Source organism: Topomyia yanbarensis, chromosome 1 (genome assembly GCF_030247195.1).
Source record: "Topomyia yanbarensis strain Yona2022 chromosome 1, ASM3024719v1, whole genome shotgun sequence".
Lineage (NCBI taxonomy): Eukaryota > Metazoa > Arthropoda > Insecta > Diptera > Culicidae > Topomyia > Topomyia yanbarensis.
The window spans coordinates 205,581,249-205,600,564 of record NC_080670.1 but is presented as its reverse complement, the minus strand read 5'-3'; the positions used below and the strand labels follow the sequence as shown (position 1 = coordinate 205,600,564).

At 42.6% G+C, this 19,316-nt stretch overlaps 2 protein-coding genes across 2 annotated transcripts; one reads left to right on the top strand and one right to left on the bottom strand.

Moving 5' to 3' along the window:
- Positions 1–539: 539 nt before the first annotated feature.
- Positions 540–3,106, bottom strand: LOC131689191 (phosphatidylinositol-3-phosphatase SAC1). The gene is made up of 6 exons (XM_058974110.1): positions 2,893–3,106; positions 2,671–2,762; positions 2,400–2,605; positions 2,100–2,340; positions 1,035–2,035; positions 540–977 (listed from the first exon to the last, which is right to left on the bottom strand). The coding sequence occupies exons 1-6, from the start codon at positions 2,925–2,927 to the stop codon at positions 774–776; spliced, it is 1,779 nt and encodes a 592-aa protein (XP_058830093.1). The 5' UTR covers positions 2,928–3,106; the 3' UTR covers positions 540–773.
- A 6,305-nt stretch (positions 3,107–9,411) lies between these two features.
- LOC131689181 (small ribosomal subunit protein mS29) lies at positions 9,412–10,876 on the top strand. Its single transcript, XM_058974096.1, has 2 exons — positions 9,412–9,567; positions 9,658–10,876. Exon 2 carries the CDS (start codon positions 9,678–9,680, stop codon positions 10,845–10,847), a length of 1,170 nt encoding a protein of 389 aa, XP_058830079.1. The 5' UTR covers positions 9,412–9,567; positions 9,658–9,677; the 3' UTR covers positions 10,848–10,876.
- The last annotated feature ends 8,440 nt before the right edge of the window (positions 10,877–19,316 follow it).

Below are 19,316 nucleotides of genomic sequence, written 5' to 3'. Positions count from 1 at the left end.
CTTCGCTGCGATCAATGCGGAATGCAAATGCAACCAATCATCTGCAAAGCTCTTGTGTGCTAGCGAACACCAGCCACTCGCGATGGTGAGTGATGGGAAGAGATTCACAAGTGTTTTAAATTTCGCACCTGACAGTGCACAAAAGAATAGAAAAAAAATCCACACACATCTCATCTATTCGGTTATTAGCTTCGGTTATGCTTTTTTATGTAAATGAGTGAATAATTTTCGTGTTATAAAAAAAATAAAAGATGCTCTGTCCCGACCACACTATAGTGCATAACTATCGATTAGAAAACTGGTTGTTAGATGAGTGACATACCTTTTCTTCCCAATTGGCTTAGTTGTTTGAGTTTCCGATGAGCTCAGGTTACCGAGGTTGACGCAATGTTGCGTTTATAAAATCGAAAAGCCTTCCTTGAATAGGCTTCCACTGTCCAGCTTTGATTTGCTACCCATTAATGTTTCTTTATCAAATCTATTTCTATTATTTTTTGGTGACCACTAGACGATGAGCCAGGATCACATTAAAACAATCATTCATTTGTCAGTATTTATTCGAACAAAATTTAAAATATCTACCAAAGCAGCCTACAGCTTTCAATTTCTTTAAAACACTGTTCCTGACCCTTACTTCAAAGAACGGAAGTGTACGTATGCGTGTATTTTTAGGACCTATCAGCACTAAGCTGGATATAAACCTAACCATTTATATACAGAACATAAAAAAAACAAACGTCTGATTTCTTCGACCTTCCCCGGTCCTAGTACCGTCAGGCATCCAGTTTGGAGCGTACTGCCGGCACCAGTTTCGGCCAGTCCACGAATTCTACGCCATACTTTAGTATACCGACACCGGTTGCACCAACCATCGAGCCCCAGAATAGTATAAAGAGCAGGTTTTCCGTGTTGTACTCCTGCGGATACACCGTGGAGGCAAAGAACATGGCAAATGCGAATAGCAGTACCACTGGGAACTGATAAAAAATACAATTGATTAATAAAAGTAGAGTTGAGAACAGAAAACAACTTACTGTTCCATATTTCCAACCCTTCTGGATCACAAGCGGACACTGAACGGTTAGACCCTCTCCGTCCTGAACGACATAATTGCCGAGGAACAGTTCGATCGCATCCTGACGCACACCGTCGTTGAAATTATTTTTATAGTACCGCGTTAATGAATTTATTCCATCCCGGAGCAGACCCATTTTAGTTCGCTTTCCCGTGCGAGTAAAATCCGTCTTCAACGCTCCCGTCCCGCTGTACTGAGTGGAGACCATATCCGCATTATCAGCCCAAATCCCCTTGAATAACCACTCAAAAGTTGAGTTCGAATCAATTCTCTGACCACTGGTTAGCACTCCGAGTCGCATAAGACTCTGCTCCAAGCTGCGCTTAGCCAGCATACTCTGAACGACATTCGTCCGGTCCAAACAATCGATACAGTTCGTACGAAAGACACCATCCTGGGATGACAGCAGCGTACCGTCTCGTCTCAAGTGAAACATCCCAAACTCATCCTGTTCGTGTGCCAAACGAGCAATCAAATTGTGCAGTCGATCGTACCGCATTTTCCGACATTCGGCATGAAAATCATACGACTCGTACCGCACGTTCGGATTGCCCAGGGTGGAAATCGTTGTAGCGAAAGCTTTCTCCAGCACATCCTCTGCACCGCGATGATCAATCAAATTCACCAGTACCTGGCGACCGTAATGGATCAGCTGGGTGTCAAGGTGCTTGGAACAGGCAATCAAATGATCCCGTCCGGCTACCAGCTCCGGTGGTGGTTTGTACTTCAGATTTGGAGTCTGTCGCCAGTAGAGCGGAATGCTTCCCCGCGTTTGTACGAAGGAGATTTTATCTCCACGGACGTCGATTATCTGTTCCGTTTCGACGTAATTCGCAACGTTTCCCGTTTGATCGATTCCTCGACAGAACAGACGAGTGCCGGCACGGTGCACGGAACGTCGGGAGATTATGATCCACTGGAAGTTGTGAGCGTTGACTACGACGTCGTTGATGGAGACAACTGTAACGCGGGAAAAGAAATGATCAATTGATTCGATATTTGGAATGAGCCAGATTCAACTTACAACCCAAAACAACCGGCAAACAGTACTGTCTCAGCTCTGGCCGATGAAAATGTTTCAGCAGATATCCGTTCCAAACGAACCGTGAATCAGCTCGCTCGTACAGACCGGTTTGCATAAAGTCGGGCGGCATTGAGTGTAATCGTTGCAGCGTGTGAGTAATATCATAGGTGTACGAAAAATAGTAGTACGGAGTGTCCAGAACCTGGCGAATCATGGCCAGATAGACGCTGTTTTGGACTTTCTACAATAAAATCAAAAATTAATTAAGTGGATCAAATATTCGATGAATCGGGAACAAACTTGAGTATCGCTCAAATGTGTCAACGAGGGCACGAATGGAATGATATCGAATCCGGCCAGTCGCCAGATAACCTGCCCATTGATAATGCCTACGAATATTCGATGGGTGACCACGACCAGGTGAAAGCCGCTGATCAGTTTTATCACGCCCAGAATGCCACATATCTTCCGAATTTGGATTCCCTGGGGAAGTTGATTAGTTTTCACTGGAAGAAGACGACGCATATTTTTACCATATGCATATGGTAAGGAAAGAGGTTCTCTGAATTACCTTGCAGCGACGATTCACGACTGATCCGATCGATTATCAGCACTTCACTTTTCCCATTTGGCTCGACGTAGAATTTATCGGCCGTGATGTAACTGGAATTGGGCAGTGAATGATTATATTTAAAGCCAAAAGTAGAATCATTATTCTGAACATCTAACACATCCGATTAACGGAGCTTACGTTGAGCTCCAACTGCTACCCTAGCGGTACGCGGATACTCACAAATTCATATCGTCGTGAATTTCCCACATAGCCATCTTTGGTCCGTTGAGTTCCGACCCACTAGCACTAAACTGGAATTGATTTAAACTAGAAAACAGCAGACAAGGATTTCTGCCTCAGAGATGGAAAGTATATGCGGTCGACTGTCAGGCCATGAAAAATCGATGACGTGATTCTGGAACGGGGCCAACAAAAGTCACAGAATGACAAACACAGTTGCGTATAGAAAACAAGAGACGTGAAATGCAAAAGAAAAAAAAAACAAAACGATAAGTTCAGTGGTATCAGGGGTGTAATTGCGGTTTCTTTGGTTTTTGTCGTCCGCACCTTACCCGACTAAAAATAAATTCTATGTGGAAAAAAAATTATTTTGAGTTACTTAATGCTGAAAAGATGACGTGGCGTTTTGACTAACAAGTACCCGAATAAAAATGTATAACGGAATTACAGTGATTTTTATTGTTACATTATAATGAAAACCGATGTAAAAAGATTAGATATGTTGGAAAATGTACAATGAATATACAATCAAATTTGTCGTTAAGGACATGCTGAATAGAGTCACAAGGTGGCTTCTAAAATGGCTGCCGTCGTTTATGCTTCTTCTTTTTATTTCCTCGTCAAAATCAAAACATTGCACTGGCGCGCAAGACAAAATCGATCGTAACTTAAATGTCTTATCTCAGATTGCTTAGAAATTGTATCACTGTATGTAAGCATGTTAGCACATGCAGATGAATAGATTCTCTTCACGGAATTTTTATTCGTTAGGGAAATTTGTACCTTTTTATTTTTCAAAACAAATGAAACACGTGGTACAAAAATCAGTCAGTCGATTGCTGAACGATACGCTTGTGTGCGTGCCATCTTCTATCGGTATAGTATGTTCTAGCCACACACAGATGCTGAATGTAACCCGAACATAGCCGAAGATAACCGAACCTTTGTTGTGATTTTGGCATCGCTTCACCTTAAGCGATGTAACAATGAATTGTCTTTTTTCCATACAGTTTGAAACCACTTACAACGATTTAGGACGTTATTCTGTTGTAGATTTTCGAAGTCAAAAAGTTGATTTACATTGTTTTCACAACAATTTTACTTGTTTTTATACAGCGAATTTACTGTTAAATTGAATTTTTTAGCAAAATTGTGATTCAAGCACATTTTTTTAAATTTTTATTACATAGTTGAATCAAAGTAAGTCTGTAGATGCTTTCATATCGTTTCCTACAAGCGCATCACATACGGGAACACGCAGCCTTTTTAATCTATGCACACATGCACCATTAGCCGGAGCAAGAGCATAATCTTGTCAGCTGAAAAATTTGTATAGTAAAAAGTTAGCACACAAAACCTTCGTGGCAATATTGAAAAATATTTCTACTTAGTTATCATGTTCCACGGAACAAGCTCTACTGCCGCCAAGAGCTGTTTTGTTTACATTTTGACATGGTATGTCATGTGTTCTTTGGATATTTATTTCCTAACGAGACATTCAGAACACACGCACATATATGTTGCTGATTCTGGGTATATGTCGGGCGATCACGAAACATCCCATCTATTGTCGCTCTGTGCACTTTACCAACCATCTTCGTTAATACTTCCGCATCGTTATGATTTAATGTCCCATTAGTTTCTGGAAGTGTACAACCGACCGTTATAAATGCAAGTAACGTACTTCAGAAATCGCGACATCAACTGCTTCTTATCTCCTGTCGACAATGCAGGCCTAAAATTACCCGGATCAGTCCACGATGCCTCCGATCCCGAAAGGAATTGAACTTTTAGACCGCAATCAACTGGCGTCTATCGTACATGTAGCCCGTTAATAAAAATGTTAAATTAGATTTCTTGTATTTGTCATATTATATTATAATATCTACTTACTAAAGTTTTAAAACTGGAAAATATTCCACGCAGCGGACAAACCGAACGCCATAGTGAAAAAATGTGCATAAAAATAACAACCAATTGAATGAACGAGAAAATGAAGAGCGTCATTTTTGTGTAAAATCTAAGAAAGTACTGAAAACCAAAACATTGATGTTACTAAGGATGCAAAATGCCTACCTTTCTGCCTATATTCTCATTTCTCTTTCGCCGTTGCTGTTGTTCGCTATTGCAGGACGCCCAGCGCTTTACGGCAGTCTGTAAGCAAAGCTGTAACATGACAAATAAATACTGCCCCCAGTACAGCCACCAGACGCGAGCGGCACAGCTTCTCTTTCCTTATTTTACACTTTTTAATATTTTTAATCACAAACGACGACAATGACTCCCTTTGACTACGCAGAGAAAAGTGTACAAAGTGAGAGAACAACCTTTACTACGCCACACTCTCACCGAGCAGTCGGAGTACAGCAGCAAAACAAAAATGTATTCTACTGCTCTACGGGAAAATGTACTCGGTTTGGCTACCATTCTGGCAAGAGCTGTAGTGATGCGTCGCTGTAGCGGGCTTTACGGCTTGTGCAAATGTAAATATACCGAAAAAATGTAGTTTACCGGTACCTTTGGCATCCCTGGATGTTACTATAAAACATATTGTTAACAACAGTAACTGTTGTAAATGCAATGTTTCTACTAACAATTCCGATGTTCCGTTCTGTTCGGGTACTCCTAGGGGCAGATCACTTGTGATGTATTTTAAAAAATCAGCGAAATTAAATGCATTTCTTTCCATCAAAATAGAAATTCATAATGAATTTTGCGCTGCGTATGAGACGTCAAAACCCTACAAAAATTTAGCCCTACATTCAACAAAACATCGAACAAAGTGGATCAACGTAGGACGTTTGTTAAACAAGCTTTTCAGCGAGGGAGTGCAAAGTTGATGCAAAAATGGAAATTAAATGCATTTTTATTAATTTGATGCAAATTTGTCATACATTCCTAGAGTGATCTGCCCCTAGGGGTACACCCACTAAAACTGCTGCTAGGAGAGAAATTTTTCAGTTTTATGATTTCCAGTTTTGAGTTTAAGAATTGCCTCAAATATTCAATCTAGAACCAGAGACGAATCGAGACTACCGACTCAGGGAGAAGTACTCAAAATTATGTGGCACTTTGTATACTAGTTCTTTTGAAGTAGTAGAGGTAGCACGGTCCCATCGATTTTGCCAACTTTTATAAACCAATCTAATAATCTGATTTTTCATCAGACTCGTAAAGTTGGTAGTGATTGTTTATTGACTGGTGATCGTTGCTGCATGCATCGGTTGTTTACATGTTGATGTGGTGCAGTTTTTACCTAAGCAACGAGAGCAGAAAAGCCGAATCGTGAAGGAAAATGGCCGAAAAAAGATTTATGCACAGTTGAGGACATGCTCTTGGAAGAGAAATTAAATAATTTTTAACGTGTGAGCCGGTAGATTCAACTTTTTAGCACCGCTTTTTAATCTAGGCTGTATATTATTGCTTCGGGACGCTGTCGCCTGAGATGATTGACGCACACCGTATGGATCATAATCTCTGAAACTAGCAGTACCTCAGTGTCCCAGGTGCAACACAGATTAGAAAACGAAATTTGCTTAGGCCTTGGATTTTAGGACATAATTTTATTTCCAGACCTTATCACGCACATATGAGTATCAATATTCCAGACGTCGTGTTGCTCTATTTGCCGGGTGTTAAGAAATTAGTGTCGCAATGGAATGCGCTGTTTAAAGCACTACTTTCTGTCTCGGTACCTTTAAAATGTGAAGTTAACATTTTATTAAAAAACCCAAATAGCGAAGGATTTGATCATTCTTCGCACTCCTTGTAGTTGAGTCTAGGATCAACACGTGCCTGTTTAGTTCACTTTATTACTTTATTATGTGAATGTCTCACTGGTGATGAATTATGCGCTGCTCAAGGTCCTTTTTTGGAGTTATTGATCGAACTAAATTCCTGAAGATCGGGATGGTATTAAAATTTCGTCCTTTTTCCCACTATAGAAAATCCGAAGGCATAAGCTTATCAAAAACACACCTCGGGTCTAGTTCTCCGTTAAAATCATTGATGCGATGAAAGAGTTTCTGTGCAGAATGAATTGTTGTCAACGAATAAACAAACAATAAATAAACAACCGGAGCAAAGCATGCTTGATTAGCAAAGCGTTTTCTATGTGACATTTCGAGGGACCCCGAATGCACTACATGCATTAGTACTTCTTGATCCATGGAAAACTTGTGAGTCCGTCAAAGATTTGTGGTCGGTTGTATCGGAGGTAAAACCGGAACCGGTAACTGATGATGCGTGGTCGAAACGCGACCAAAAAACGCTAGCTACTACCGTTCTGTATATTGAAGATAGTCAGCTGAATTTAGTTCGTGATGCGGCGGACTTGCAAGCTTTGGAAACATCACTTTAAAATTGCGATGATTTATCGCAGCCTCCCTGAATCGACAAGCAGTTATTCGACAAACTGGACGATTGTGTAAGGATAAAAGTGATTCTCGCCGATGGATTCGTAACCACCTCAGCTGGGATCGGTGAAGGATTCGTGAAGAAGTGTTGACGGTGAAGGAAAAGTAGTGGACATTTTATTCAAGGATGTGATATACATTCCGGTTTTGGAAAGTGGATTGCTATCAGTGCGTAAACTAACCCTAAAGGGAATGAATGTAAAGTTTGAAGCATCTCGGTGTAATGTTGTGAAAAAAAGGAAAAGTTGTTGCTACGGCTGAGTTGTTCGAAAATTTTTATATCCTGAAGACGGCAGAGGATGCGCTGCTGAGCAAGGAAGCTCGTCATTTACCGGATTGTCAACATACCTGACATTGCCGGTGTGGCTACCGGGATCCATCAGTGCTAAATCGCATTCAGGAGGGGAATCTTTGCGAAAGATTCACAATCCACGATTGCGGGATCAGGTATGTATGCGAACATTACCGAACATTGGTAAATTATCCAGATTACCAATATTACTACTTTTCCAAAATTAGCACAAAACCGTGCTGAGCGTATACTTGATGTGGTTCATACGGACGCGTGTGATCCGATGAAGAACGTCACGCCGGGAGGATATAAATACTTAATGACCCTCATCGTCGATTTTAGTTGTTACACCGTGGTTTGTTTGCTCAGACAAAAGTCAGATGCTGCAGGTTGTATCAAACGTTACTTAGCTTACGTGAAAACGCGTTTTGGTTGAGTGCCTAGCGTAATATGTTCTGATAGTGGGGGTGAATATGCCGCTATATCAAAAATTGTTAATATTTCTGACAGTATTTCCGTAGGTATCATCTATCAAAATGTGTGAATGCTACCGAAAACTAGAGTCTCATTGTTGTTTTTTCTCACTTCCGAACTGAAAACTTCAGCGATAAGCGTGAGATTATTGGACACCGTAACGACGCTTCTTTTGGAGTGATTAGGGGATCCACTTGGCTCATTATTCGCATCGTAAACTTAGAACTTGCTCTCATACTGACGACTGATTCTTGTATGATGGCCATTTGCAACATTATCGCAGCAATCTACAGCGACCATGGCACCAACGTCCAGGACTCTAGTAAGAAAGTACAGCTGCCGTTAAAGAAACTCGAACACGACCGGCTGATGAAGGAATTCACCACAGCTCCAACGGAATTGACCGTCATTACGCAAGCCGAGCTCTACATTAACTCACAAAGTGTTTTAGAACGTGTTAGTGGAGGTTGAGAACGTTCGTAACTCACGCCCGCTCACTAGCGTTCCGATGGTCATGACAAGTCTCCAGTGATGGCGCTCAATCCTTTCCTCTTGGTTACAAAAAACGGCCCTCGATCATGGGTGCCATTCGATAACGGTATTATTCGTCTATCGCGAAATAACTGGTCGAAGATTCGAGTAATCTATGTTCTATGGTGTAGATGGACAGGTGAGATGGCAACGGTGCAGCTGCAGACTACCAACAGAACATACGACCCGCCGTGGTCCTGGACGTTGAGATGAATGCTCTTCTAATAGAATGTTACCGCATTCCGAAGGGATTGTTAGACACGCCACATAGTTCAGCGAGCCCCTCGGCACCCATGCAACAACCAGCAACAATAAACCATGGGCTTATCGGGGAATTGGACGATCATCGACCACCGAAATGCAAATCGAAGGAGAAGAAAGGCTACGCCATTCGCGAATTGAAACACACAGCTAATTAGTGTTATTTTTTCCATAAATTTAGTAAGTATAATTTAAAATTCATCAGTGCATTCCTATCAAAGCTAGGTGCAATTTCAGTTTATGCGGGTCGGGAATAATACGGATCAAGATAATACAGTACGTTACTTTGTTGATTGACATTCGTAGGGGAATTTAATAAAATCTCATAGAACAGACATATAAGCTAGAACAAACTTTCCCGAAAAACTATTCGCAGAAAAATGATGGTAGAATAAATGAAATGATAATAGAAAATATGTCAACATGTAAACTGCATAATTGAGTTTTTCTGTGTGCCCGGCGTTTACATTAGGTTCTCTGTAAAATTTAACGATAAGTTGCAACCCTGATATATTATACGGGTAATCCCTCGTTGGCCAGTAGCTGTCAAATATCAATCGAGTAAAATTTTAACGTGAATTTTGTTTTGATCCTCATTTAAGGAATGTAATTCACCTGATTCCCGAATGTTTCCAAATTTTTCACCATACGTATAATTAAAGTGTTGAATAACAGTTAAATTACTTCATTTTTTCATATACGGTACGTTTTTTAACAAAATAGTTTATAGAATCTGTAGGGAATGGCCTCCTCCGGATACGACAAACTCAAAAACTAAACCTCTCGTTTCAGCACCGTTTACGCAACACGCAATGTTTCTTCGCCGTACCGGCCTCTGCTTGCTACGGTCGTCCCGTGAAACTGTCCCCCTCGTTCGTCGTCAGCTAGCAACAGCTGCCACTGCTCCCCACTCAAAGCTAGAAGATTTTCGCACCGGCGAAACCGATCCGGCTAATCACAACAAATCGCACCTGTCCCGCTTCTACACCATCCCGGTGGATGTTCGAAAGCAAATTTTCGCCTACGGAGGCCTACCGAAAACATTCGAGCGACAGACGAAAACCTTCAACGAAAACTGTCTGATGGTTCGGCAACCAGCCGTAGAACTGATTGGTTATTTGAAGCGGACAGATTTCCGTAAACCGGTCAACCGGTTTGTGCTTTACGGTAAGGATGGCGTCGGTAAATCACTGATACTGGCACATATGCTTCACTATGGGTACAGTCAGGAGTTTGTGCTGGTGCATGTGCCTTGGGTAGCGAACTGGATGAAACGGGCTAAAGAAACTGCCCTGTCCAGTACGCACGAAGGTTGCTTGGATCTTCCACTGGATGGTGCAGCTTGGTTGGTTCATTTTAAGCATCAAAATGCAAAGCTTTTAACGAAGTTGGATTTGAAAGTGAGCCGGGAATATGTTTGGAGTAAGCGAGAAACGACACCGGCGGGGTCGCCGATTCTGGAACTGGTCGAACACGGTATTAATAGGGCGAAGTTTTCCTGCGATGCAATCGCTGCCTTGCTGCAGGAGTTGCGAGAGCAGTCGACTGAAGGAAAGTTACGAACTATGGTGGTTATCGATGGGTTCAACGCATTTTTCCACCCTCACACAAGGATCCTGATGGAAAATAAGGTACGGGCGACACCGGAGAAGTTGACGCTGACGAAACCTTTCCTCGATATCACCAGTCATGGTTGGTCCAATGGGGTGTGCATTCTAGCGGTGGATCGAATGGCTCTGACCGAGGACCGTATGGAATCGGATCTGCCACTTTATCAGCTGCGAAGGGAAGGTTTCGAGCATTTGGATCCGTTCGTGCCGGTTCGGGTGGATAACTATTCGGAGGAGGAGTATTATAGCTGTGTGCAGTACTATCTGAATCGGAAGTGGATACAAACCACGGCGGATGGGTTTGATAAGGAGTTGGAGTTTCTTAGCGGGCGCAATCCGTACAAGCTGATGCAGTTGTGTGCGAGTGTGTAGGGTGGATGGGGCTTAGAAACAGTTAATAAATCGATTTAGAAAAATAAGGGGTTTTTTTCTTCGCTCAATTTAATGCTAGCGCCCGAGGGTCATCTAATCAAATGGTGGGTTCTAAAAGTTCTATCTTTGTTCGTGGTGATGTGTTTGACTGCTTTTCTATGAACCTTCCCTGTTCATAATGCCGTGTACGGAAACGACAATTTGACAAAAAGTACTTCTTCTGGGTTCGTGTTTGCGATGTTAATGTACATGATCTTCTGCATTAAATTAAATGTTAGTCAGGTCCCTTCTATGGGCTGTCCTGTTGTAAAAAGTTCAAATCTCAAAAAGTACTTTTTCGACATGATCGATTTAAAATTATTACCACACATACAGCAACCACGACGTTTTCTGTAAACAATTTATAACAAACCATGTCATTTAAATATTTTGATTGATTCAGTTAAACAACGCTGGGCACCCTATTGGCTTCGTGATTGAAGTAAACACGTCGCGTAGCGACCGATCGACGATATCGCGCTATTGATGATGATGACATTTCGCGCTCTCGCTCATCGCTGTACTGGTAGGTACGCGCTCTGACTGTTCTCTCGTTCAGTTTGTCAGCCATCGCGTTCCGGTTCGGTTTGATCAGTTCAAATTTACCTTTTCACCGCGTCTATTTGAATTTTTCCGGTTTTAAAAAAGTGCTTTATTTTCCGTAGTAAATATTATCACGATTCGGGTGATTTAGTTTTTTTTTTCAACCGCGCTGAGCAGTAAAAGCGATTGCGTTTTTTCACTTCAAACCTTTGTTTGTTGAATTGATCGCGGTTACGTTCGACCATAGTGCAGTGAAGAAATATAATTTCGATTGAAAAGTGTTCGGAATCGGAAACATAAAATAGCCGGTTGAAAATTGGTGCGTGACCGGAGCAAAAGTGTTGTGTTTGAAAGCAGACTGAGGCCTAGAAAAAAATATAAGAATTACACAACGGGAGCCATTTTGCACGCGGAACGTGTTTGATCGTGCATAGCGCGTTCGCAGCGGGAGAAGAAAATCCGAGCAAGCGGTGGAGCGAAGTGAAATAAAGAGCGAAATTGTGTTCATTTCGGTGTTTGTCCGCGGTTGCCTCTTCGAGGATGGGATTTAGTGATGTTTTTGCTGGTTAGCGGAAATAAATGCTTGTGGAAAATAATTGGTTGAAAAAAATAAGTTCAACCTCGAAAAAATGTATAAAAGTGAAATTAACGTTATTTTTTTTGAAAGCAGAGCATGTGATAGTGCTGGTGATTGGTTTTATTTGTTGAAAAAGAAGTGAGTAGAGAAACTCTAGCAGCTGACAGATGCGGTAACTGTTTCTACAGGTAAATACAAAATAAAAACTGATTTCAATATTTTATCTAACATTACGATTTTTTGTTTGTTTTTCTTATATAAGTGAAACTATGAAATTACTCTGAAACTAAACAGCTTAACCGATAGCCGGAGGTCCATGTGTATGTTGGTACCTGGGGACAGCCGATCGTGGTGAAAAGATTGTGGAAAATTCGCATCGGCTTTGCCCATTTCTAAGTAATATATACGGCAATACCAGGTGTCGTACTAACATTTCTTCTGTTTCCTGCCGTTATATACGTTCGGGTTTAACCGAATTGATTAGTATTATTGATCAATAAACAACTTGGGGCCAGAAGAATTAATGTCATGAATCATGCCAGCAAATGGAGTATTCGTTAGAGATTATCGAAGGGCGTTTAGATACAGTTGTTAGGTTTTACGCTAACTATATATTCTGTTGGGGCCACCAAATCTGATAACTTCAAACAGTACGCCTACTCTGATCTGTGGCTGTAGTCTGCATCCTTCGCACCACGTTTTGCCTGCGAACCTTTTTCCTCAACTAACTTGTCTCACTTCTGTATCTTTTTGAAATGTTTAAACAGTGGATGTTTACTTTTAAAAGTAGTACATATTGCACTAAGCTGAAAAGTATTGTCAGCTGTTATAACCAATGGAAGATATTGAAAGCACTACAAAAACCAACAAATCAGGGAACGGGTTTTAGGCGGCCACCCGACCCGCTAACACAACTACTCTTGCACGGAACCTAATTCCTTCTGAGCACTACCTTACGGCATTACTCCGAGAAGAGGTTTATGCATGTGCACAGCACACACTCCAATCCAACTACTTAGTAGCTAGTTCTTTCAGTAGGGTTACAGCACCCATCCTCGACACACTACCAGTTTTCGACCAACACAACGTGACAATTTCTGTATGGCAGTAGAAAAGCTAGCTTTGGGTCGAAAATTAGTGCTCTTCTACGAGAACAATCTGGGCTTCAAACTTCGGATTGTCTAATTTACTGAGCCCTTCGGCGCGCTTGTGCCATTCAGCACCATTTCCTCGTTGAGCTCCCGACTTGAACGCAAACTACTCGCTCTAGCACCCGACGATGGGTTTAGCCTACTTCGACAGAAGAAATTTCCCCGGTGAGAGAAGTTCTCCCGAAACCGAGCCATCTAGTCAGGTGCCGAGGTCAGTTCGGCGATTCCGGTGGAGCAGAGTGGTGTGTCTGGTCGCGATCTACTCAGTCTAGTCCTCGGAGGTGAATCTAGCTTACGCTGATGTAGATTTCCACGGTGAAAGAAGCTCTCCCGATAACGATTTTTATTGGTTTTTCGATATATTTCTATCACGTCAACCGGCAGGGTGCCGTGGTCCGTCCGGCGATTACGGGTGGAGCGTGGCGTCCCGATAACTCATACTCGGTGCTTTATCGCAGTCTACTCGACTAGTCCTCGGCGGTGTATCTAAACTACTCCTGCGGAGACTTTCCTGGCGGTGGTTGCCCTCCCGAAACCGTTGATCGCTGTTCATTACGCCATTTTCGCTGTAAGGCGGTCATGATCCGGGTTGATGTCCAGTCCTTCCATTTTAAGTTGCTCCCGGACATTCGAAGACCACATGCTGCGGTATTTTCTCGACGTTCGCACACTCCGGGTACAATGGTGATGTTGCGTGCACGAACCGATGAAGATAATTCCTGAAGCAGCCGTGGTCTGACAGAAGCGGAGGAAGGTCATCTTTCCGGGCTTTCTATTGACCCACGTCGACAAGTTTGGGATGAACCGGTAGGTCCACTTTCCTTTCTCCGTATTGTCCTGTTCCAACTGTTATGTAGCCCCTCGACTTGCTCAGTGGGTGGTTGGAGGGGGATTATGCTCTCTACTGCTGGTATACATTCAGGGTTTTAGTTGTACTCACCACGGAACTCATTCACTTCGGGAACAGGGGAAACCGGACCATCAATCGCTGCTGCAACCAAGGTGGACAACTAAAAAGGTAAAGCAATATTTTAATATGCTCAAAAGCGATACCGTGAATGCTCTTTCAGCGGAAACATCCTAGGACGAGGACTGACGACTCCTTTCGAGTCCGGAAACCGATTCAAAGTAGTGGTGTTATTGTACGGACAATGTTATACGAGAATATACAGATGGTACAGAATTTTAATTTATACATACAATTTATTACCATACCCTAACTAAACTTAATGCTATGTGACGTCACGATTTAGCTACTTGCGGATCTTTTTATCTGGTGCAGGTTTACAGTGGTTGTGCGGCTGACTATTACAGCCATGGCAAATTCTGGTGGATCTGGGTTCGCTGGTGGCAGGAAAACGGTCCGGAACTTTGAAGGCGACAAACCTCGTAATTGTACACCGTCAATAACAATGGCGGCGTTAGCACACTGGCGGAGTTGCCAAAAATGGCGGCGAATCTCCCCAGCGCGTCGGATCTAGGGTTCTTCAGCAAGGACTCTCGGTTCTCTAATCGGTTCGCTTTGAGGATTTCTGTTTGGCGTGCTTCCTGCGAAGAAACCCTTCGGACGTAGTCCGAAGCCAGAGAAAAAAAAGTCCCGCTGTGGACCTGCACAGCGCAAATTAGCATATACTAAGGTGTTTCGAAACCCTATCCCGCACCATCTTTTAACCTGTTTTATGTAGCAATTTTACCTTCTTTCAATTTCTTCGTTTTGTGACACTGTTAAAATACATACAAAAATTTACAATTTGTTTTATACTAGGACAATACGCTATCACTATTTACTAACCGTACTATAACCGTTTACTTTTACTTTTAATCTAATCTATCTATATCTAAAACAAAAAAAGAACATTATTCACACAATACACCACTTAAACTGTACAAGAAAAATCACATTGAATAATGAGCAAAAACCGCGCGCACTTCTGACTTCCTCGAATGTCGAGAACCGAAAGAACTATCTCGGCGACCGCCGAGCCTAACTCAGCTCGGATGATACCGAAAAACCTCAATTTTTGCAATATCATCCGAACTGACATTTAAATTGTCAAAACCTTGGCAGCCCTTCCAATGGCTGCGACAGCGATGGATAGCATGTTGCGCTACGTTATGCTCACACCGTTGTGATGAGACACCTTGGGTGAGCGCCTGCAACCCTTCTGCGTGAGTGACCCACCCGTCTCAGATGACAACCTGGACTTGGAAGGCCATCACTCACACATTTTGATGTTTTACACAGAGTAGGAGTTAGGGATTGGGAAAGGGAATGAGCGAACCTAGCGACACTTATCAATTTGGCAAAGCCAACTAACAACTGTCGTAACCGGTGGTTACAATACCCCATCGTCCCCCTCCCAATTAACGAAGTATTGGTTTAAATTAAACAAACAACTGTTATTATTCCACATCTTAACGTTCCCTGACGAAAAATAATTTTGCCGATTGGAAAATTATTCCCAGGTACGCCTTCATAGGCCCTTATTAAAAAGTATTCTATACATCCACTTCACTCAACGAAGTGGAGAAAGAACTCATTACACCAACACATGTGTGTGTTGAAAACTGTCAGCCGTCGATCACGATTGTTGTTTACTATACCGGTACGCGTGCGTGAGTGAAAAGTGTTTCATCTAATTTAATTATATTTTTGATGTGTTATTGTACTATTTTACAGGTAGGTTGTGCACGAAAAACGCGTCGTTGCCGTGAAGCTTTCGCGGTGCACCAAAATCGGCAAAATTTCTAGTGAGCTCTGGTCGTTTTTGATGATATTCGTCGGTTTCGTTGGAAATTTGCTGGAGGAAGGTTTCACGGCAAGGAGACAATTTCCCTTGAAGATTTTTTTCACGTAAGTAGACAATATAAACAAGCTAATCGACATCTATTATTGACTATATAAATCTCATTTCAGATCGCAATTTACAGTTGCTACTCATTGAGGTCCGGACCGCTCAATGGTGCCCCCCAAATTGATTGAAAATAATTTGCTGGAAGTCTTATTCGATTTTTTTTTTTCCATTTCAGGCTTCGGGTTTCAAATCAGCCACGGAAAAAACCCCAATCGGTTTACCTGCTTCATTGGCAAGCTCATACGAGCTGGTGCCAATTCGTGCAAGGACTACGCACGGGATGTACAGCGCATCCAGTTTGGCGTTGTAGGCATCAGCTGCTGATGACTGTTTAAAGTTCCTCCTGTACACTCTCTGCCCTACAGAGTAAACAGGAGCAGCCGTCTTCGACCGCAAATTGTAGTCCATGACATGTTTGTCATGGGCTTTTCTTAAATTTTTGTATACTATGGAGTAAATTTTCCTGTTCACCTCTCCTCTCAGTTCCATTCTTTCCTCCTCAGATATATCCCTTTCGTCCCTATCCATTTTGTGCTCTCCTGCTCTTTCAACTATTTCATGTCCGAAAAGAATCCGATAGGGAGAATAACCTGTCGCGGTATGGGGTGTATTATTGAGGCAAAACTCAATCTCGGACACCCGGGTGTCCCAAATCTTCTGATTTTCTTTGACGTAGGATCGGAGACACGCGTTTATTGTTCGATTCAGCCGTTCCACCGGGTTCGATTGACTGTGGTGCCTCGAATTGGCCCAGTGTTGAATACCGTATTTGGATAGTAGAGTTTTAAATTCGGTGGACAAAAAGGTGGTCGCGTTATCGGATATTAAATATTCCGGAACCGAGTACTTACGGAACCAACATTCTTCGAGAACCTTGGTTACTTGGGGCGCGGAGATTCGTTTCATTGGAACTAAGATCGACCATTTCGAAAACAAGTCCATCACGACTAGTAGATGTGCGTTGCCGTTTTTACTACGGGGAAGGGACTGGATGAAATCTAGTGCGATGATTTGGAAGGGTTTCGTTGTTAGGCGTTGTTTACCGGGTTCAGGGATTTGTGAACGATTCGCGGGCTTATTTTGTTTGCATAGTGAGCAGTGTCGAATGTATTTCTGGACATCTTCGGCCATTTTGGGCCAGAAGTGCTTCTTCCTAACAAAAGCTAAAGTCTTCTCCGTCCCTAGATGCATTTTGTCGTCATGCTCTTCGACGAGGATCCTTTCTCTCGCAGAAGCTGGTACACAAGTCTTCCAAGAAAAACGGTAATCTAACGAATCTCCCTGAACGGAAACAAATTTTTTTAATGGCGATTTCGCTTGAACCTGAAACTGAGTCAGGTTCTAACCCCAACTGCTGTCAGTTCATACATTTTGACAGCAGTTGGGGTTAGGAACTGACTCAGTTTCGCTTCAAACGAAAACCACATAAGATTCCCCGCTCAAGTTTAAAATCTTTATATTTTTCAGGGTTTTCTTGTACCTTTTGAACCATTTCCGGATACCATCCGGTTTCATCAGTGGACATAACTTCTTCAACGGACCTGGACAAAGCATCCGGAACGTAATTCTCGGACCCTTTCCTGTGCAGAATGGTCATATCATGGCGCTGCAGGTCCATACTCCAGCGACATAAGCGAGATGACGTACGCCAACTGCTTCGCATAATGTATGTTAATGCTGACGCGTCGGTGTAAACGGTGAATTTAGCACCTTCGATGTAACATCTAAATTTTTCGATGGATCTTATTACCGCCAATCCTTCCTTTTCTGTGGCGAAGTATCTTTGTTGGATTGTACTTAGCTTCTGTGAGAAAAAGGCTATAGGCTTTTCTGTTTCATCATGCGTTTGTGTAAGGACACCGGCAATCGCCGTATCGCTTGCGTCGCAGTGGATCGCGAAAGGTAAGTTGAAGTTTGGATTTGTAAGGATTGGGGCACTAATTAAGAGTCCCTTGATGTTTGCAAATGATAATTCTGCTTTATCATTCCAGATTACGGCTTTGGGCTTATTTCTAAGGAGCTCTGTTAGGGGTTGTGTAACCTCACTATAGTCGGCTATGAACCGTCTATAATAGTTACACATTCCTAAGAATCTCCTTAGAGCCCTTAACGAGGTAGGTCTTTCGTAGTTGACAATGGCGGATACTCGGTCAGGGTTGGGCCTTAGGCCTCCTTGACCCAAGATGTATCCCAGGTATGGAACTTCTGCCACACAAAAACGAGATTTGCTTAAATTAATTGAGAGATTGGCCGCGTTTAAACGCTTCGCAACCTCTTCTAGCAGGGCCAGGTGTTGCTCAAACGTATTTGAAACCACAATTATGTCGTCCAGGTATACAAATACGTTTGGTTCCAGTTCACCTCCACCTAAGACTCGATCCATCAGTCTCGACAGCGTTGCCGGGCTATTGACTAGACCGAAAGGCATTCGGGTGAACTGGAACAATCCTCGCCCCAACACGGAGAATGCCGTATATTTTCGCGAACGAGGGTGTAACGGAACTTGTAGAAAGGCTTTAGAGAGGTCTATGGTTGTAATATATTCCGCCGCCCCGAGTCTGCTTAAGATACGGTCCGCATGTGGGAGAGGATAGCAATCCCTGACAGTGCGGTCGTTGAGTTTACGCGCGTCAAGGCATAAACGTATAGAGCCATCTGTTTTGTCTACTGGGACGAGGCGTAAGGCCCAATCACTGTAAGACTTTTCAATCACTTTGCTTTGAAGCATCTTGTTCAATTCTTCATTGATTTGTTCCTGCTTCTTCGGCGAAGTTGGGAACGGGTTAATTCGAGCGGGCGGAAGTTTTTTCGCTTCTTCTGTTAGCTCGATTCGATGGTTAATTAAGTGTGTAGTGTCAAGGGTACCTTCTCCTGCTACTTTGAATAACGTTTTTGCATATTCTAATCTATGTTTCTGATCCTCCGTTAATTCTAATTCATCGTTGTCCGTATCTGTACCGGACTCGTTCGCGCATAATTTTGATTCATCGTCACGTTCTAATTCTTCCACCTTTGCTTGACCTATGGTTGGTCGAATATCGAACGATTTCCAAAAATTCATCCCAAGGAGAATTCGTCTCTTTAGGGAGGGAACTACTAGGGCTTCTACAATTTTCGTTGCATTATTAAAAGTAACAGGAAGGCACACCACTCCACTAACTTTCAGCTGCTCCCCATTTGCAGTTTTAAGGCTTACATCTGAAGGGAGTAATTTCAAATTACACTTTTTAATAATTTTTTTGGAACCGACACCCAGGATACTTAAATGAGCGCCGCTGTCCAGTAGGCCTACCATAGGTATTCC